Genomic DNA, 14,961 nt, shown 5'->3' with positions numbered 1-14,961 from the left:
CTGCCCACTAGTGAGGTGCCAGCCACAGCCATATATTATGAGGCAATTATTTTCTTAATTTAAATTCATGTTAGTACAGCATAAATGTCATGTTGAGAATACAAACAATTGCCCTTTTGGAATACCACACCTTTTAAAAATAGGTTCACATTATGGGGTAATTACCTTCATAATTTGTTTGTTCAATTACTTAAATTTGAACATTTTGGACCAGTTAGACACGTTGGCTATAGAAAGTGAAAGCCAAATCATTCATTGATTTTTTTTTCTTAAACAAACATGTGGTTAGTAAAAGAAATTGCACTTCTTGCCTTTTCCTTGCGACAAACAAAATCAACGTGCTATTGACGTAATGCAATGCACGGTATGCACTTTAAGTCTTTTGTTTCCTGAGGTTCTCCCTGAAGGAAAGTTGAAGTGTTTATTTTCATTGCTTCAGCATTGTACTGAAGAATCTCATCCCGTTTATAGTCTGTCACCCACTGCTTCATCTCCAAAAAGCAATCTGTGACTGAGGGGCACAGAGCAGAGCAAGTCTGTTTGAGAATTTTTCTTTTCACACCTGAACCTTCCTGTTCGCATGTTGAACAAAGAGAGAACCTTCTTGTTACCCAGAAATCTTTCTGGACATGCTCCTTCAAACCATTGTTACATGTATAACCTTAAGGTCAGCTAGTGGTGTACAGTATATTATCACATTGATTATCTTCCTAATCATTGACCTTTGTGATCAGGGCTGCACAACACACACACACACACACGCGCGCGCACACACACACGCACACGCACACTCACACGCGCACACACATACACACACACACTTTGCCTTCGGCTTCCGATGACCAGTATTTTGGTGATGGTGACCAGAAGGTGATTACCTACCTGGTTGGCCTCAGCCTCACTATGCTGCAACCATTTGACAGGTGTAGTGTCGTCACTGAGCAAAGTCAAACAGATCAGCAAACGGTGTGAAGAGGTGTTGCTCTCTGGTGATGTAAACTGTTGTGTGACTGAGTGATCCTGATGGTGATAGTGAGCGCAGGTGAGTCCCAATGAGCACAGCACAGGTGAATAGAACCGTGACAGTCGTGGACAGATGAGGATGAAGATGAGAAGGGCATTCGCGGTGAAGAACGAGCTGGCCAGAGAGTGTCTGGGGGAGATACTGGGAACCTTTATCTTATTGGTGAGTTTCTGAGCCACTTTCATTTGCTTACTCTTTTCTCAATGGTATTACATGCTCAATTTCCATTCAATAGGTGCAGAGTAAATTGGGAAACAATGTGTAGTATTACATGGTGTATATACATTGTAAGCTCAGTGTGGTGTACAGTATCTATATGATTGGGAAGTAACTTTTGCAATTCTAATAGTTTCAACATTATACATTGTATTCTACATTATGATTTGGGCAATGCTTTAGAATAAGGTTCTTCTAATAAGCGTTTATAGTCACTAGTAAGCAGGTAGTAATACCCTTACCAGTGCCCAATAACATGCTTATTAACTTTGTTAACATCTTATAAGCTGCTTATTATGTGTTTATAGTGGTTTATTTTTTTAGTCTTATTATTTAAATCGGTACACATATCCATCTTGATATGCTGACTAGTACTAGATATGGAGGTGTCGCAAAAAAACCCTACATTTTCAAGATGGCTGCCATGTGTACCGATGTTCCTGCTTTTGCTCAAATAAAGTTACTCATCAGATGTTAACAACATTAATAAGCATGTTAACAAAGTTAATAAGCATGTTATTGGGCACTTGTAAGGTTATTACTACCTGCTTACTAGTGACTATAAACGCTTATTAGAAGAACCTTGTTCTAAAGCGTTACCCAATTTTTAAAACATGAAAATAATTTGATTCAACATTTTAAGTACAGTATGACATGCTAAATCTTTCAACTCCTTTAGCAGGCACATATGATATAATCATTTGATATGTTGAAAGATTAGGCTACACTTCAGTGACGCACATGAGTTTATCTTTTGTTTATTGTATTGTTTGCTTATCATAGTATTTTTGGGGCTTTTTAGCCTTTATTATTATAGGACAGTGTGAGAGTAGACAGGAAATGACTGGGAGAGAGAGATGGGGCAGGGTCGGGAAATGACCCTGGCCGGATTCAAACCGGGTTCCCCGTGGGCAATGAAAGCCCAAATGTGGGGGGGCTTAGCACCCCCATCACCCCCCCCCCCCACCCCCCCACCCCCCATATCATAGCAGACTTACATATACTACCCCTTGACCATCAACATACCTCTCAGTTTTTGTTTACAAAGCTGAGCTCATGCGTGATGTAGTCTTGAGATGTTTGGGGGCAATCAGCTATATGTTTTCATCACAAATTATAATCATTTCAGTATGGCAAGCTGTTTGTCCCCTCTGAAGTCATCTGAAGTTGGATATTCTCTATAAGGTCAATGATTTTGAAATTATAGGCCTACAGAAAGGCTGAGACTATGTGATTGTTTACCTAAACTTTATTCTAATTAAACTAGTGTGTGTGTTTTGTTTCTGTACTACAATGTCTGGTGCTCTGCAGACTCCCTGTGATTTATGTGCATGCGGACCTGTATACGTTATGCAATATCCTGCTCGCTGTAATCACTGTTTTTATGAGTCTAGTGGCCTCACTTAGTCAACATTTGCTGTGAAGTAGACTAGTGTTGAGAGTTGACTTAACTGATTGTTATCTTAATAATATACCTTATCTGTATTGGAAAGAGTTCTTACTAGTTAACTGATTGAACCTAAAAACAGAGAGAGTAGAGAGAGAGAGGTTCCATTGGCCCATTGTTTCCGGGTTCTATTATTGGGGGGGAATTCCCCCTTTAGGCAGACCTAGGCAGACCTGAGGACTGTTCTATTCAATGCTAGGAGCATTATGACGCGCCCCTTTAGGCAGACCGGAACCTGGTCATGTTAGGTGCCCATAGCAACCTATTATGTTGGCATATCTCTATATACTTAAAGAATCTCTGCTAAAAGGGTGCATAGCAAGGTCTTTTGTCAGTTCTTGTTCTTATCAGTTTAACTTGGGTAACACCATGTCCCACTGTCCACATAAATCGTAAACTCATGAAGGTTCATAATATATTTACAATATTTACATAACATGATATAGGCTACCTGCTACTAAGGAAGCTACTGTAATTTCCTTGTGTATTGTTAATATTGTTCACGGCAAATTGTCAGTGATTGCACATAGATATCATCTCTGTGTGATAGATTTACAGTGCTATATTACGACCTGCTATTTAACCTCTTCTTAATTGCGGTCATGATATCTTCGCTTTCCATCACATGTGGTTTAATCCCTGCATGCTCTTACGATGTGCGCAACTTTCCACAGCTACAACATGATAACGCTTTATGACTGCAATTATGTCTAGCTAGTGCTACATACTTAAATCAGTCATAAGCAGTGAGTTACACAAACAATTCAAAACATTTGGATACAGGGTTGACACAAATATAAAATATTTGCTGAGATTTTAACGTTGCAATGTTTCTGTTTGTATAGAGGATATAGGTCACAAGTGTTGGCTGATGTCTGAATGGTGTATTTTAATTCTTATTGCTTTTTATCTCTTTCCTATTGGACAGTTGAGAACAGGACAGGACAGACAAGAAGAGGGGGAGACAGAGATAGAGAGAGATGGGGTAGCAATTGGGACATGACCCAGGCCGGACTCTAACTTGGGTCCCCATCGGCATACAAGCCCATATGCGGGTTGCTTAGTTTGCTGCGCCACAGCACCCAACCCCCTCCAGCCTTAATGATTTATTTTACCAATACTCTGCTTTTCCCATCCTTATACCCACATATACTGCATGACCTCTGCCCTGTGCATGTCTTCTGACCCCGCTGTAGCTGTTTGGCTGTGCAGCGGGCGCCCAGGTGAAGACCAGCCATGAGACCAAGGGCCAGTTCCTGTCCGCTAACATCGCCTTCTCCGTGGGGGTCATGACTGCCATGTACCTCTCAAAAGGAATCTCAGGTACACAGGCAACACACACACCAGTAGACATCAAACAATCTGTGAGGACCACTCTATTGCATTGCTGACAACTCAGCTAAATGTGCTAAAAAGTGGAAATATCCTGTAATTGTGACACCTTCCAACTTTGTAATGTACCCCTTTACACTTGTATGTTTTGTATGTACTGTATGTTTGTTAGTTTGTTTTGTATGTTTTTGTATGTTTTTATGTAATCTATCCAACACCTTAATTTCCCTCGGGATTAATAAAAGTACTCTCCTCTCCTCTCCTCTCCTCTCCTCTCCTCTACTCTACTCTACTCTACTCTACTCTACCGTACTCTACTCTCCTCTACTCTACTTTTGGCATGTGTTGTCTGTCAGGAGCGCATCTGAACCCTGCGGTGTCGCTGAGCTTCTGTGTGACGGGCACGCTGCCCTGGAGGAAGCTGCTACCCTACTCCCTCTCCCAGATACTGGGGGCCTACCTGGCCTCAGCCGTCGTCTTCGCCGTATACTACGGTAGGCTTCAGGACCACTGGACACTCAGAATGTGTATCGTTTTTAATTCTTGCATATAAATACTGTATCTTCTTTTAATTTGAATAATTTGAAGTCTGGTGCTGTTAGTTAATGTTATAGTAAGTATAATATAATATAGTAAATATAGTAGTGTTATACAGTAGTAAGTTAATAGCCAATGAATAGGATTTCATATGAGTTATTAGAGAATGTGAATTCATAGCTAACAAGGGGCACGCATCAACTTTGACTGGTTGACATGCAATTGATGTATATTTGTGGCGCTGACTTTCATATTTTTCAAAATTGTCACTGAGTTAACTTAGTGCTGTCTTATTAGTGACCTGTAACTGAGTTCACTACAGCCAGATCAATATCTACACCAATGCTAATATAATAATGTAATAATGTTTCTCTTAAACAGATGCCATCATGGAGTTCAGTGGAGGCGTGCTGACCGTCTACGGCCCCAATGAGACGGCCTCCATATTTGCCACCTACCCCTCGCCCCACGTCTCCCTGCAGAGCAGCGTCCTCGATCAGGTATCAGGCAGCAGCAGGGCCGCGCACTGCTTTGGTCAGGCCCAGGACAAAGTGCTTTGAAAAGGCCCCCCCACTCGTTACGAAACAAAGGCCCTATCTCAATGCCCTTGCTAGGACGTGAAACGCCCAGTGATTGGATACTCTTTGGTGAAATCTGCAGAGTATGCAATTTCTGGGCGTTTCACGTCCTAGCAAGGCTCGAACACTGGGCATTGAGAAAGAGCCAATGTAATGAGCACCAAATTCTGGGCCCCATCTCTCCATGGGCCCGCGACAACTGACCTGTTTGGCACCCCCTTGTCAGCTTCCCTGGGCTGCACCAAAGGAGCCCAGTGTAGCACCACTGCTGCTGCACAGTCCAATCGCTTCTGATCAGTGCAGTCAGCAAAAAGAACAAACCCTATATGATATTTCACATATCTCATTTCTGTCTGATACAACAGTGCAGTTGTGTTTGTGTCCTCAACATTATCCATTTATAAAGATGGATCAAGCAAAAGAGTTTTGCCGAGTGTCCATGTGGGCCTATAGTTTGAACTCCAGTGCTATTACTTTCATACACACCACATGCTCTCTCTTATACTCTTTATCGTGGCATTTCTATATTTCTTTATTTTTCTCTATTTCTATGTTAACTGGTTGGAACAATGCTTACTACATACAGTATTTCTCCTCTGCCCCTGTCTTGTACTGTACTTACGGCACCTCCCTTATCTGTCTCGACCTCTCTGTCTCTCTGCCTCCCCTTTCATTCTCTGTCTCCCTCTCTCCATATCTCCTGTTCCCCCTGCCTCTCTCTCTCTTTTCATTCTTTCTCTATCCTTTCATTCTTTCTCTCTGGCTCTGTTTGTCTGTCTGTATGACTGTCTGTCTGTCTGTCTGTCTGTCTGTCTGTCTGTCTGTCTGTCTGTCTGTCTCTCTCTCTCTCTCTCTCTCTCTCTCTCTCTCTCTCTCTCTCTCTCCCTCCTCCACAGGTGGTTGGCACGGCGTTGCTGATGACGAGCATCCTGCCGCTTGGTGAGGAGCGGAACATTGCGGCTCCCCCAGGTCTGATCCCGCCCATCGTGGCAGTCATCGTGCTGGGCATCAGCACGGGCATGTCCTCCAACTGCGGAGGAGCCATCAACCCGGCCCGCGACCTGGGACCCCGCCTATTCACCTTCACCGCAGGCTGGGGAACCGAGGTGTTCAGGTGAGGGGGCCCGCACCCCGACCTTTAGTACAACAGACTTTTGTTGCTCGATTTTGCATAAAGACATCTGCTAAATGTAATGCACATGTAATGTAATGCAATGAATTCATAGTGGTAGTAGTCAGGGGTGGCGCTACAGTAGGTGGGCAAGCAGGGCTCTTGCTCCTGGACCCAGGGCCCTCCCTTTAGTTTTTTGTTTTGCCCTGGGGCACTGTGTGCAGTTGTTTCACCACTGGTAGAAATGAACTGTGGCAATGAAAATGTCTATCAGCATAATAGGCCATAGCCAAATAAACATAGGATATCTACTGTACATACAGTATACACATGTATAAGTTTGCTTATGTAGCTTAACTATTATTAATAGTTTATTACTCTATTTTCATCCTATACGCTACATTACATTACATTAAACTTAGGTGACGGTTTGATCCAAAGTGAATTACAGTTATTTTTTAAGTTGAAGTTTTAAGGTTACAGTCCCTGGAGCAGTGTGGGGTTGGGTGCCTTGCTCAAGGGCACTTCAGCCATGGAGTGAGATAGGAGGAAGGGTGGGATTCAAACCAGCAACCCTCTGATCTAAAGCTCATCTCCTTAGCCACTAGGCCACGGCTGCTCCATCCTACACTTAGTTTTTCTCTTCTCATGACCGGCGGCACTGCCTTCTTCATACCTCACGACATATGTTTTGCCACTTGATATCATACTTCATGTTTGATCCAGTCCGATCCAGTGTGTTTATCCTGCTGGAATTTCAACCCCCCGACACCAAGATATTTGTCACAGCGGGCCATATTGTGTAACAAGTGCTACACTGTGGTCAGTTTGCGATGGCCACTGAGGAGACATGAGTGTGAACAGACACAGTGTCCTGATGGAACACTGAGTTCCTGCCTGGTGTCACTGGCACAAGCCTGTGGCTACTGTACTGTGGCTGGCTGCTAACATCAAGGCAGTGTGAAGCTAATACAAATTGCAGTCCGGAAAAGTGTTATTAGTATAGTATTATGGCTATTTGATGGCTTTAGTTTGATGAATTGAAAGGCTATTGTGCGATATACGAAAGACTTCTTAAGAGCATTTATTAAAAAAGTCAAATTCGGACACACAACTAGTATTCAAACAACTTCTTATTGGATAAATGCCTTACTCATTATGGCATAGAAAATTAAATGCTATTCTGACAATAGCAGCTTCTTTACGCACATGGGCCCGCTGGTGGGCCCGTTCACTCATTGCTGAAAACACTCAACTCCATCATAACGACTCAAAGCAGGGTCCCTGTGCACAACCACTGTCCAGGGGCTGGTGATGTGTTAAGTAGTCCAAGTAAAAGACGGATAAATCACCGCACACTGGTCATTGTTTTAGTGCGATCACCCAGTGTTGGTGCTGATCCTGGCTTGTATATTGTCACAGATCATCCTACCATTTAAATTCCTATACATTTTGACCACTTTTGACCATATTTACCTATTAATGGCCTGAGCCTGTATCTGAGGAGTGATATGTATGGTATAACATCTATGTGGATATAGATAGAGGAATGTTTGTTTGGTAAAGTGTGGTCAAAGTTTATAGGAATTTAAATGGTATGATGCTCAGTGATAATATGCAAGCCGGGATCAGCATTGGATGATATCTAGCACTAAAATGAATGGAGTGGATGAAGGTGTGTGAGGTCATGTGACCAGGAAATCAGCCTTAACACCTATGGGTGACATGCGAAATGTCAGAGTGAACCTGATGAAGCAACAGCGAAACGCATTGTTCATCTAATAAACTACCAGCAAAGACGACCAGTGTGCACTGATTCATTCCTCTTTTACTTCCATCATAACAACATTGCTAAGTAACAGATTAAGATTTGGTCATTACAATTTTGATGACAGTAAGGTTATAACATAGGCTCTATGCAAAGGGGTTAGCCCCTTTAGTACCTCCGATGGCACGCTGTAATAGTCATTGAAAAGTAAACTACCATGGTACTACACTCCTCTGACATTAACACAGGGCCTTTGACTTGGTCATTGCCATTCTGGTAGCAGCAAATTTATAACGGCATGTCTTAACAGGTTAAACTGTATTTTCTTGTACCCTATATTCCACAGCTGTTATAACTACTGGTTCTGGGTGCCTCTGGTAGCTCCCATGATCGGAGGGGTTTTGGGAACCCTTATTTACCTCGTCTTCATCGACTGGCATCTACCCGATCTGGAAGAATCCAAGAGAGAAGCAGAGGACACAGACAGCAAACTGCAGCCCTGGAAAGTTACATACGTGAAAGACACCAATGAGAAGTTTGAATCACCTGTGGTCAAAGAACAGTCCCTATAGCCTTTGTCCTACGGTACACATGACATAGCCAATTTCTGTAAGCAGCTTTCCAGCTTTTCAACCTCTGTGACCAGCTTTTTTTTGTACCATCATTATGTATTTCTTATTATCATGCACAAAAAAGTGTATTTTAAGACCAGTTATTATTCATTTACTTGGGGCCCGAGCTCATTTTCCCCTCCTAAGAAGCTACTGTTAGCTTTGCCTCCAGATCTATGTGTGGAAATAATTTCTACAGGATTGGAGAACTGTCCAAATTCCGGCATGTTGAAGCCTTCAACCTCATTATACAGTCTCTTGCTTTCTCGTTTATGTGGTATTTATATTATTGAATTGATTCTTTTAATGTTTCGACTAAAATTTGTGATGTAAGACAGTCCATGTTGGACCATAAAATGTACAATATGGGGTAGTATGTCCAAATGAGGAGGGGTGTGTGTGTGTGTGTGTGTGTGTGTGTGTGTGTGTGTGTGTGTGTGTGTGTGTGTGTGTGTGTGTGTGTGTGTGTGTGTGTGTGTGTGTGTGTGTGTGTGTGTGTGTGTGTGTGTGTGTGTGTGTGTGTGTGTGTGTGTGTGTGTGTGTGTGTGTGTGTGTGTGTGTGGGAGAGAGAGATCTGACCTTGTGAATATATGTATGGTGGATATACGTATGTGCAATGTTGTGTGTGATATCTTTGTGTCTTCTTCTGTATTTATGTATGTAGTATGCTACTTGACACCTTAATTTCCCTCGGGATCAATAAATTATACTCTACTCTACTGTTTTATGTACAAGTTTGTTAGCCTTACACTGCATTGCATATGTGCCTTTAAGAGCTATTTATTTTTTTGTTTACTGAGGGCATGCATAACAACTCCTATCAATGATGACCGCAATTTCCTTGGGTAACTGTTGGACAACTGCGATCACCTGTTATCTATTTGGCTGAATGGTCAGTCGCATTCCTTTCACTTATTAATAAAGGTGTGTAAAGTTGTAAATCATTGTATGATAACAATTATATGATCGAGACACATAATGATTCCTTTGTTTGTGAGCTACCTCTGTGCCATGTGTGTGAAATGGCCTAGATAACACATTTCATCTCTTCTATATTGATTAATTGATTCATTTCAGATGTTATGAGCCAGAAATCAACTGTCTCCAAGTCAACAAAGCATCATAATATCAATGAGGAAAAAACTCACTTAACACCTGAATATCACCTCTTCTGTATCACCGTTTCAATAGTAGACTTACCAAAGGTAGAAAAATAAGCATCCGGCCCTGCCGTGGCCAACTGGTAGGGCACTCGCCTGTCATGCGGCTAGCCCGGGTTCAATTCCTGGCCCGGGTCCTTTGCCGACCTCTCCCCATCTCTCTCTCAATTCACTTCCTGTCCACCTCTCACACTGTCCTATCAAATAAAAACTTAAAAAAGACCAACAAAAAAAAGAAAAATAAACATCCAGTCAACTTCTACACAAAGGGGGTAAAACCTCCAATCGGAAGTTGTTACAATTAGAACGACTTTGACTTTGACTCCATGTTGTTCATGAACAGGACAGTTTTTTCACAGGTCAGTGTGTCCTAACTAGTACATGTGCCCATGTGTGTGTGCATAGCTACATGAAACTGTCTTGATGTCCACATGGACCATCTGTCTGTGTGTGTGTGTGTGTGTGTGTGTGAACCCACCATGTTCTTACAAACACAGAGGAGCAGAGGACATGGCTTTGTTGAAAATGTTGCTCTTTGGCAGGATCAGGGCCGCTGACAGCTTTTGCTTGGCCCAGGACAAAATCTTCTGAAAGGGCCCCCAACCCAATACGTACAATGTAATGGGGACCCAATTATGGCTCCGATGTCTCTCTGGGCCCGGGACAACATACCCCTTTGTTCCCCTCCCCCTGTCGGCGGTCCTGGGCAGGATAAATGTTGCATTCTGTGGACCGTGTTATAAAGGGTGTCAATGGGGGAGCGATAAAAAACATTATGCATGGTATCCCATCCTGACAAGCAGACAGACACCCGCCACATCCCATATGCTCCTGTTCCTGGACTTGATTTTATAACAGCTTCATAACATGGAAAAAGCACGGGGACTGTTTGGGGACACGAAACCTCTCATAAGAGAATGCTTAGCAGAATTCCTGGGAGTCTACATAATGATTGTAAGTATGAAGAAAATGTCTTTTCACATTAAAAAAAACCCCGTATATCTACGTATATGTTGCATGACCATTATGACCACACTGCAGTAGGCCTAAGCTAATATGAATGGTGGTATAATAATTTAATACAAAATTCCATTGAATTGATAAGGGCACATTCATTTGATGTTTAACTGGCTTGCAATGTTTCACTGTGTATCAGCACTTCTCATTTTTTGGCATAGACTATCAGGACTTCTTATCCCTGTAATAGTAATACCAGTATACAGTACTGCAACAGTATACGTTTAGATGATTTCTGGCACTTACTTACCATACTCTGAAATAGTAACACCCCATTTTCTTGCTGCAGTTGTTGGGTGTGGGGTCTATGGCGCAGCTGGTGACCAGTGGGGGCACCAAGGGGGACTACGTCTCCAGCACCATTGCCTTTGCCCTGGCCACCACCTTCGGCATGTACATCTGCAGGGGCGTCTCAGGTAAGAATGGCCAGATTGGATGCCCAAATTAATACAGTACATGTTCATTTAGAGGATTTCCGGAATGTGCTCAGAGCGATAGGGCGGGAGCCTCTCTGTCAACGATGTTTCAAGTTTAATCTAGACATATTTCATGTGCATTCATGCTAGCCTTTCAATTATTTTGGCCATTTTTTTGTAATTGCCAAGATTTTGGTCAAAGACCTTGCTCAGGGTACCTTGGGCAGCAGGGCACCAGGGCACCATACCCATACCCTAGGGAATGTCTTTGACCAAAGGCTTGGCAATGGCGGAACCTATAAGATACCTAAAGAAACTCCCGCACACTGACCATTTCGCTGTTCTTTCTTTAATAAACAACGTTTCTGATTGCCTGATGAAGGTCTAGTACCGAAACATCATTTATTAGAGAAAGAACAGCGAAATGGTCAGTGTGCGGGAGTTTCTTTAACTTTGCTGAGTGATCCATGGTGCCATCTCCGACGCACCTGCCAGCTGAGGTGTGCGAAAAAAGCCGAAGTGGAACCTATAAGATACCTAAAGAAACATCACATCGAGATATATCATGGCATTAAACATGGAAATTAAAAAATAGTTAAGTTTGCAGACATTTTTGTTTCAGTCTCCGTAGTTTTGTTAATGCCTGGCTTTTAGTGGTGAGCAGAGGTGGAAAGAGTACTAAAATATTGTACTCAAGTACAAGTACCGTTACTCTGTTGAAAATGTACTGAAGTAGGCTACGAGTAAATTTACCAGTCAAAAAAAAAAAAAAAAAAAAAAGTAAAAGTAAAAGGTAAATAATTTAAATTGTACTTTGAGTAAAAGTAAAAAGTTACTTTTTAACAATCAGCGTTTTATGCCTCTAGATGTGCAAGGGGTGCACTGGGTTAGAGGAAGAACAGCTAATGTTGATCTCCTCGGAGTTAAGTGAATCTCCATCGTCAGCCTCCATGTCAGCCAACATCGTTTGAGTGAGAGACAGGTCGCACGCGCCAACTCTTTATAAACTAGGCTAGAATTCTAGAGGTTTTTTGTTTGTTTGTTTGTTTTGTGCTTAATGTACTTAAGTAAAAGTATAATTACAAATTTTAAAAAGTAGTTTAAAAAGTAGGCCTACAAGTACACAAAAAAGCTACTCAATTACAGTAACGTGAGTAAAGTAATTAGTTACTTTCCACCTCTGGTGGTGAGTAACGTATGGTGTAATCCATTTAACGTACAATTATTTTTGGTCTTAAAATATGGTACAATTGCTTGACACTCACTAAAGAGGAAATACAACTTGTGGAGAGTGAATAAGGCATTGATAGAAAAGGTATTACCAATGCCATTGAATCTTCTACCAAAATAATAACCCAAAGTACAATACTGTTGTATAAAAGCTTCACTAGAAATATAAGTAACACATACTACATATTACAAAACATTCTAAAGCTACATTGTACATCATGAAGTCATCACAAGTGCGTACATTTAGTTTTGCTCTTTTGCTTGTGTCAGTGAAATTCAATATTGTGCAACAGCATGAAACACAGTATCCAGTAGTTTGCAAAATGGAAGTGTCTGGGCATGTGTTTACTATGTAGCTACGAATGTGAATGTGTGTCAAATGTGTGTGTCGATGGCTTTGTTTAGGAGCTCAACTGAACCCTGCTGTGTCTTTGGGCTTGTGTGTGATGGGGAGACACCAGTGGAGGAAACTGCCCATGTACACAGTTGCCCAAGTCCTGGGTTCTTTCCTCGGAGCAGCGACTGTCTATGCTTTGTATTACGGTATGAGAGCAGCTACTGTATTCTAATGAAGATGATGCTGCTGATTTTCGTTCTATGATAATTCGACAATAATGGCAATATGATGATGATGATGATGATGATGATGATAAGAATGATGATGGTCGTAGAGATTACAATGGTGACCGTAATTTTTTTGCATGATAATAGTGCAGTGGCCATAAGCTTTCTTGCCTTTCTCAGATGCCATTATGATGTACACTCAGGGAGTCTTCACCGTGACTGGGCCCAACTCCACAGCACGCATCTTCTCCACCTACCCCTCCGAATACCTCAGCATCTGGAACGGTGTGGTGGACCAGGTAAGGGGGAACAAGAAGACTTCAACCCAAAATGCCTAAATTAACCCCTTAGCGCAGAGCCTCTGCTATAATCTTATTGTCCCCAAAATGGTAATGACCAGACTTAATCAGTCACTTAAGACTCTCTGCATTGTCATAGCAATGTTATGTTCTGATGTAGTAGACCATTTTCAGCAAAGAGGAAAAAGGCCCGTCGATGGGCCCATCTGCAGTAAGAGGCTACACTACTTGTAATATCACTATAGCTGTGCAGTACTTCTTCATCCACCATACTTCATACACCTCTGCAAATAAATTTCCCTTACCTGACCTTGGCATTATTCTTTGTCATTTGTCCCCACTGCCTCTCCTTCGTCATGTCATCATGACCCTGTCCCATCCTCAGGTGATAGGCACGGCGGTACTGATGGTGTGTGTGCTGGCCCTGGGCGACAAGAGGAACTGGGCCACTCCTCCTGCGCTGGAGCCCCTGATGGTGGGCCTGGTCATCTGGTGTATGGGCCTCTGCATGGGCTCCAACTGCAGCTACCCACTCAACCCTGCTCGCGACCTGGGCCCGCGCGTCTTCTCCTACCTAGCTGGTTGGGGAAGCGAGGTGTTCAGGTAATTAAGATCTATCTATCTGTCTGTCTGTCTGTCTGTCTGTCTATCTATCTATCTATCTATCTATCTATCTATCTATCTATCTATCTATCTATCTATCTATCTATCTATCTATCTATCTATCTATCTATCTATCTATCTATCTATCTATCTATCTATCTATCATACAGATAAGATACGTATATTAAGTACAAACATTTTGGGAAATTAAGAATACCATTGATATTCACCACTATTTTCTCCCTATACTTAGTGCTGGCAACAACTGGTTCTGGGTGCCTCTGGTAGCTCCATTCCTGGGTGCCCTGGTGGGCTCAGCCCTGTACTACGTCTTCATAGAGATGCATCACCCTCCACTGGAACCGTCAGCTGGTGATGACGGCCTCTGCCTTGGCAACAAGATGCTGAAGCTGGACGTGCCTGAAATGGACATGAACATGCTCAAATCGGTGAAGACAGATGGGTGCTCGGATGCTGTGAAATCAGTGAAGATGAACAACACATGAATGTAACAATGAATGCAAAGTCTCATAGACTTTTAGTTAGTGTTGTGCAATAGCTTCTGATATAAGGAGCGGGTATTGTTTTTCGGGCTACTGCAGGCAAAGTGTGTGTGTGTGTGTGTGTGTGTGTGTGTGTGTGTGTGTGTGTGTGTGTGTGTGTGTGTGTGTGTGTGTGTGTGTGTGTGTGTGTGTGTGTGTGTGTGTGTGAGTGGGAGTGTGAGTGTGAGTGGGAGAGAGAGAGATATGACTTTGTGAATATACTGTACAGGTATGTATGTATGGTGAATATATGTGCAATGTTGTGTGTAATGTCTTTGTGTCTTCTTCTGTATTTATGTATGTATGCTACTGGACACCTTAATTTCCCTCGGGATTAATAGGCCTAAATGATACTCTACTGTAGGCCTACTCTACTCTACTCTACTCTAAGTACCTGTGGTATTCTTTCAGTGGTACGGTACTTGAGAAATGGTTAAAAAAAGTGCAGTAGTTGAGTATTGGTATGTGATGTAATGTGATAAATATATTTTTAAGAATTTGTTTTG

At 42.3% G+C, this 14,961-nt stretch overlaps 2 protein-coding genes across 2 annotated transcripts; both read left to right on the top strand.

Moving 5' to 3' along the window:
- The first annotated feature begins 1,047 nt into the window (after positions 1-1,047).
- On the top strand, positions 1,048-8,689 carry LOC134448578 (aquaporin-10-like). The gene is made up of 6 exons (XM_063198255.1): positions 1,048-1,186; positions 3,884-4,010; positions 4,376-4,513; positions 4,938-5,056; positions 6,031-6,248; positions 8,360-8,689. Exons 1-6 carry the CDS (start codon positions 1,097-1,099, stop codon positions 8,583-8,585), a joined length of 918 nt encoding a protein of 305 aa, XP_063054325.1. The 5' UTR covers positions 1,048-1,096; the 3' UTR covers positions 8,586-8,689.
- Positions 8,690-10,651: 1,962 nt separating this feature from the next.
- LOC134449804 (aquaporin-10-like) lies at positions 10,652-14,419 on the top strand. The gene is made up of 6 exons (XM_063199911.1): positions 10,652-10,738; positions 11,091-11,217; positions 12,853-12,990; positions 13,192-13,310; positions 13,696-13,913; positions 14,167-14,419. Exons 1-6 carry the CDS (start codon positions 10,652-10,654, stop codon positions 14,417-14,419), a joined length of 942 nt encoding a protein of 313 aa, XP_063055981.1.
- Positions 14,420-14,961: the final 542 nt, after the last annotated feature.

This window comes from Engraulis encrasicolus, chromosome 5, assembly GCF_034702125.1.
Source record: "Engraulis encrasicolus isolate BLACKSEA-1 chromosome 5, IST_EnEncr_1.0, whole genome shotgun sequence".
Taxonomy (NCBI): domain Eukaryota; kingdom Metazoa; phylum Chordata; class Actinopteri; order Clupeiformes; family Engraulidae; genus Engraulis; species Engraulis encrasicolus.
This window is presented reverse-complemented; position numbering and strand designations above follow the sequence as displayed.

Coding starts and splice junctions, on each gene's coding strand:
- LOC134448578 (XM_063198255.1), top strand. CDS start 1,097: ATGAGGATGAAGATGAGAAGGGCATTCGCGGTGAAGAACGAGCTGGCC. Junction 1,187..3,883: donor TGGGAACCTTTATCTTATTG/GTGAGTTTCTGA, acceptor ACCCCGCTGTAG/CTGTTTGGCTGTGCAGCGGG. Junction 4,514..4,937: donor CGTCTTCGCCGTATACTACG/GTAGGCTTCAGG, acceptor TCTCTTAAACAG/ATGCCATCATGGAGTTCAGT.
- LOC134449804 (XM_063199911.1), top strand. CDS start 10,652: ATGGAAAAAGCACGGGGACTGTTTGGGGACACGAAACCTCTCATAAGA. Junction 10,739..11,090: donor TGGGAGTCTACATAATGATT/GTAAGTATGAAG, acceptor TTCTTGCTGCAG/TTGTTGGGTGTGGGGTCTAT. Junction 13,311..13,695: donor GGAACGGTGTGGTGGACCAG/GTAAGGGGGAAC, acceptor TCCCATCCTCAG/GTGATAGGCACGGCGGTACT.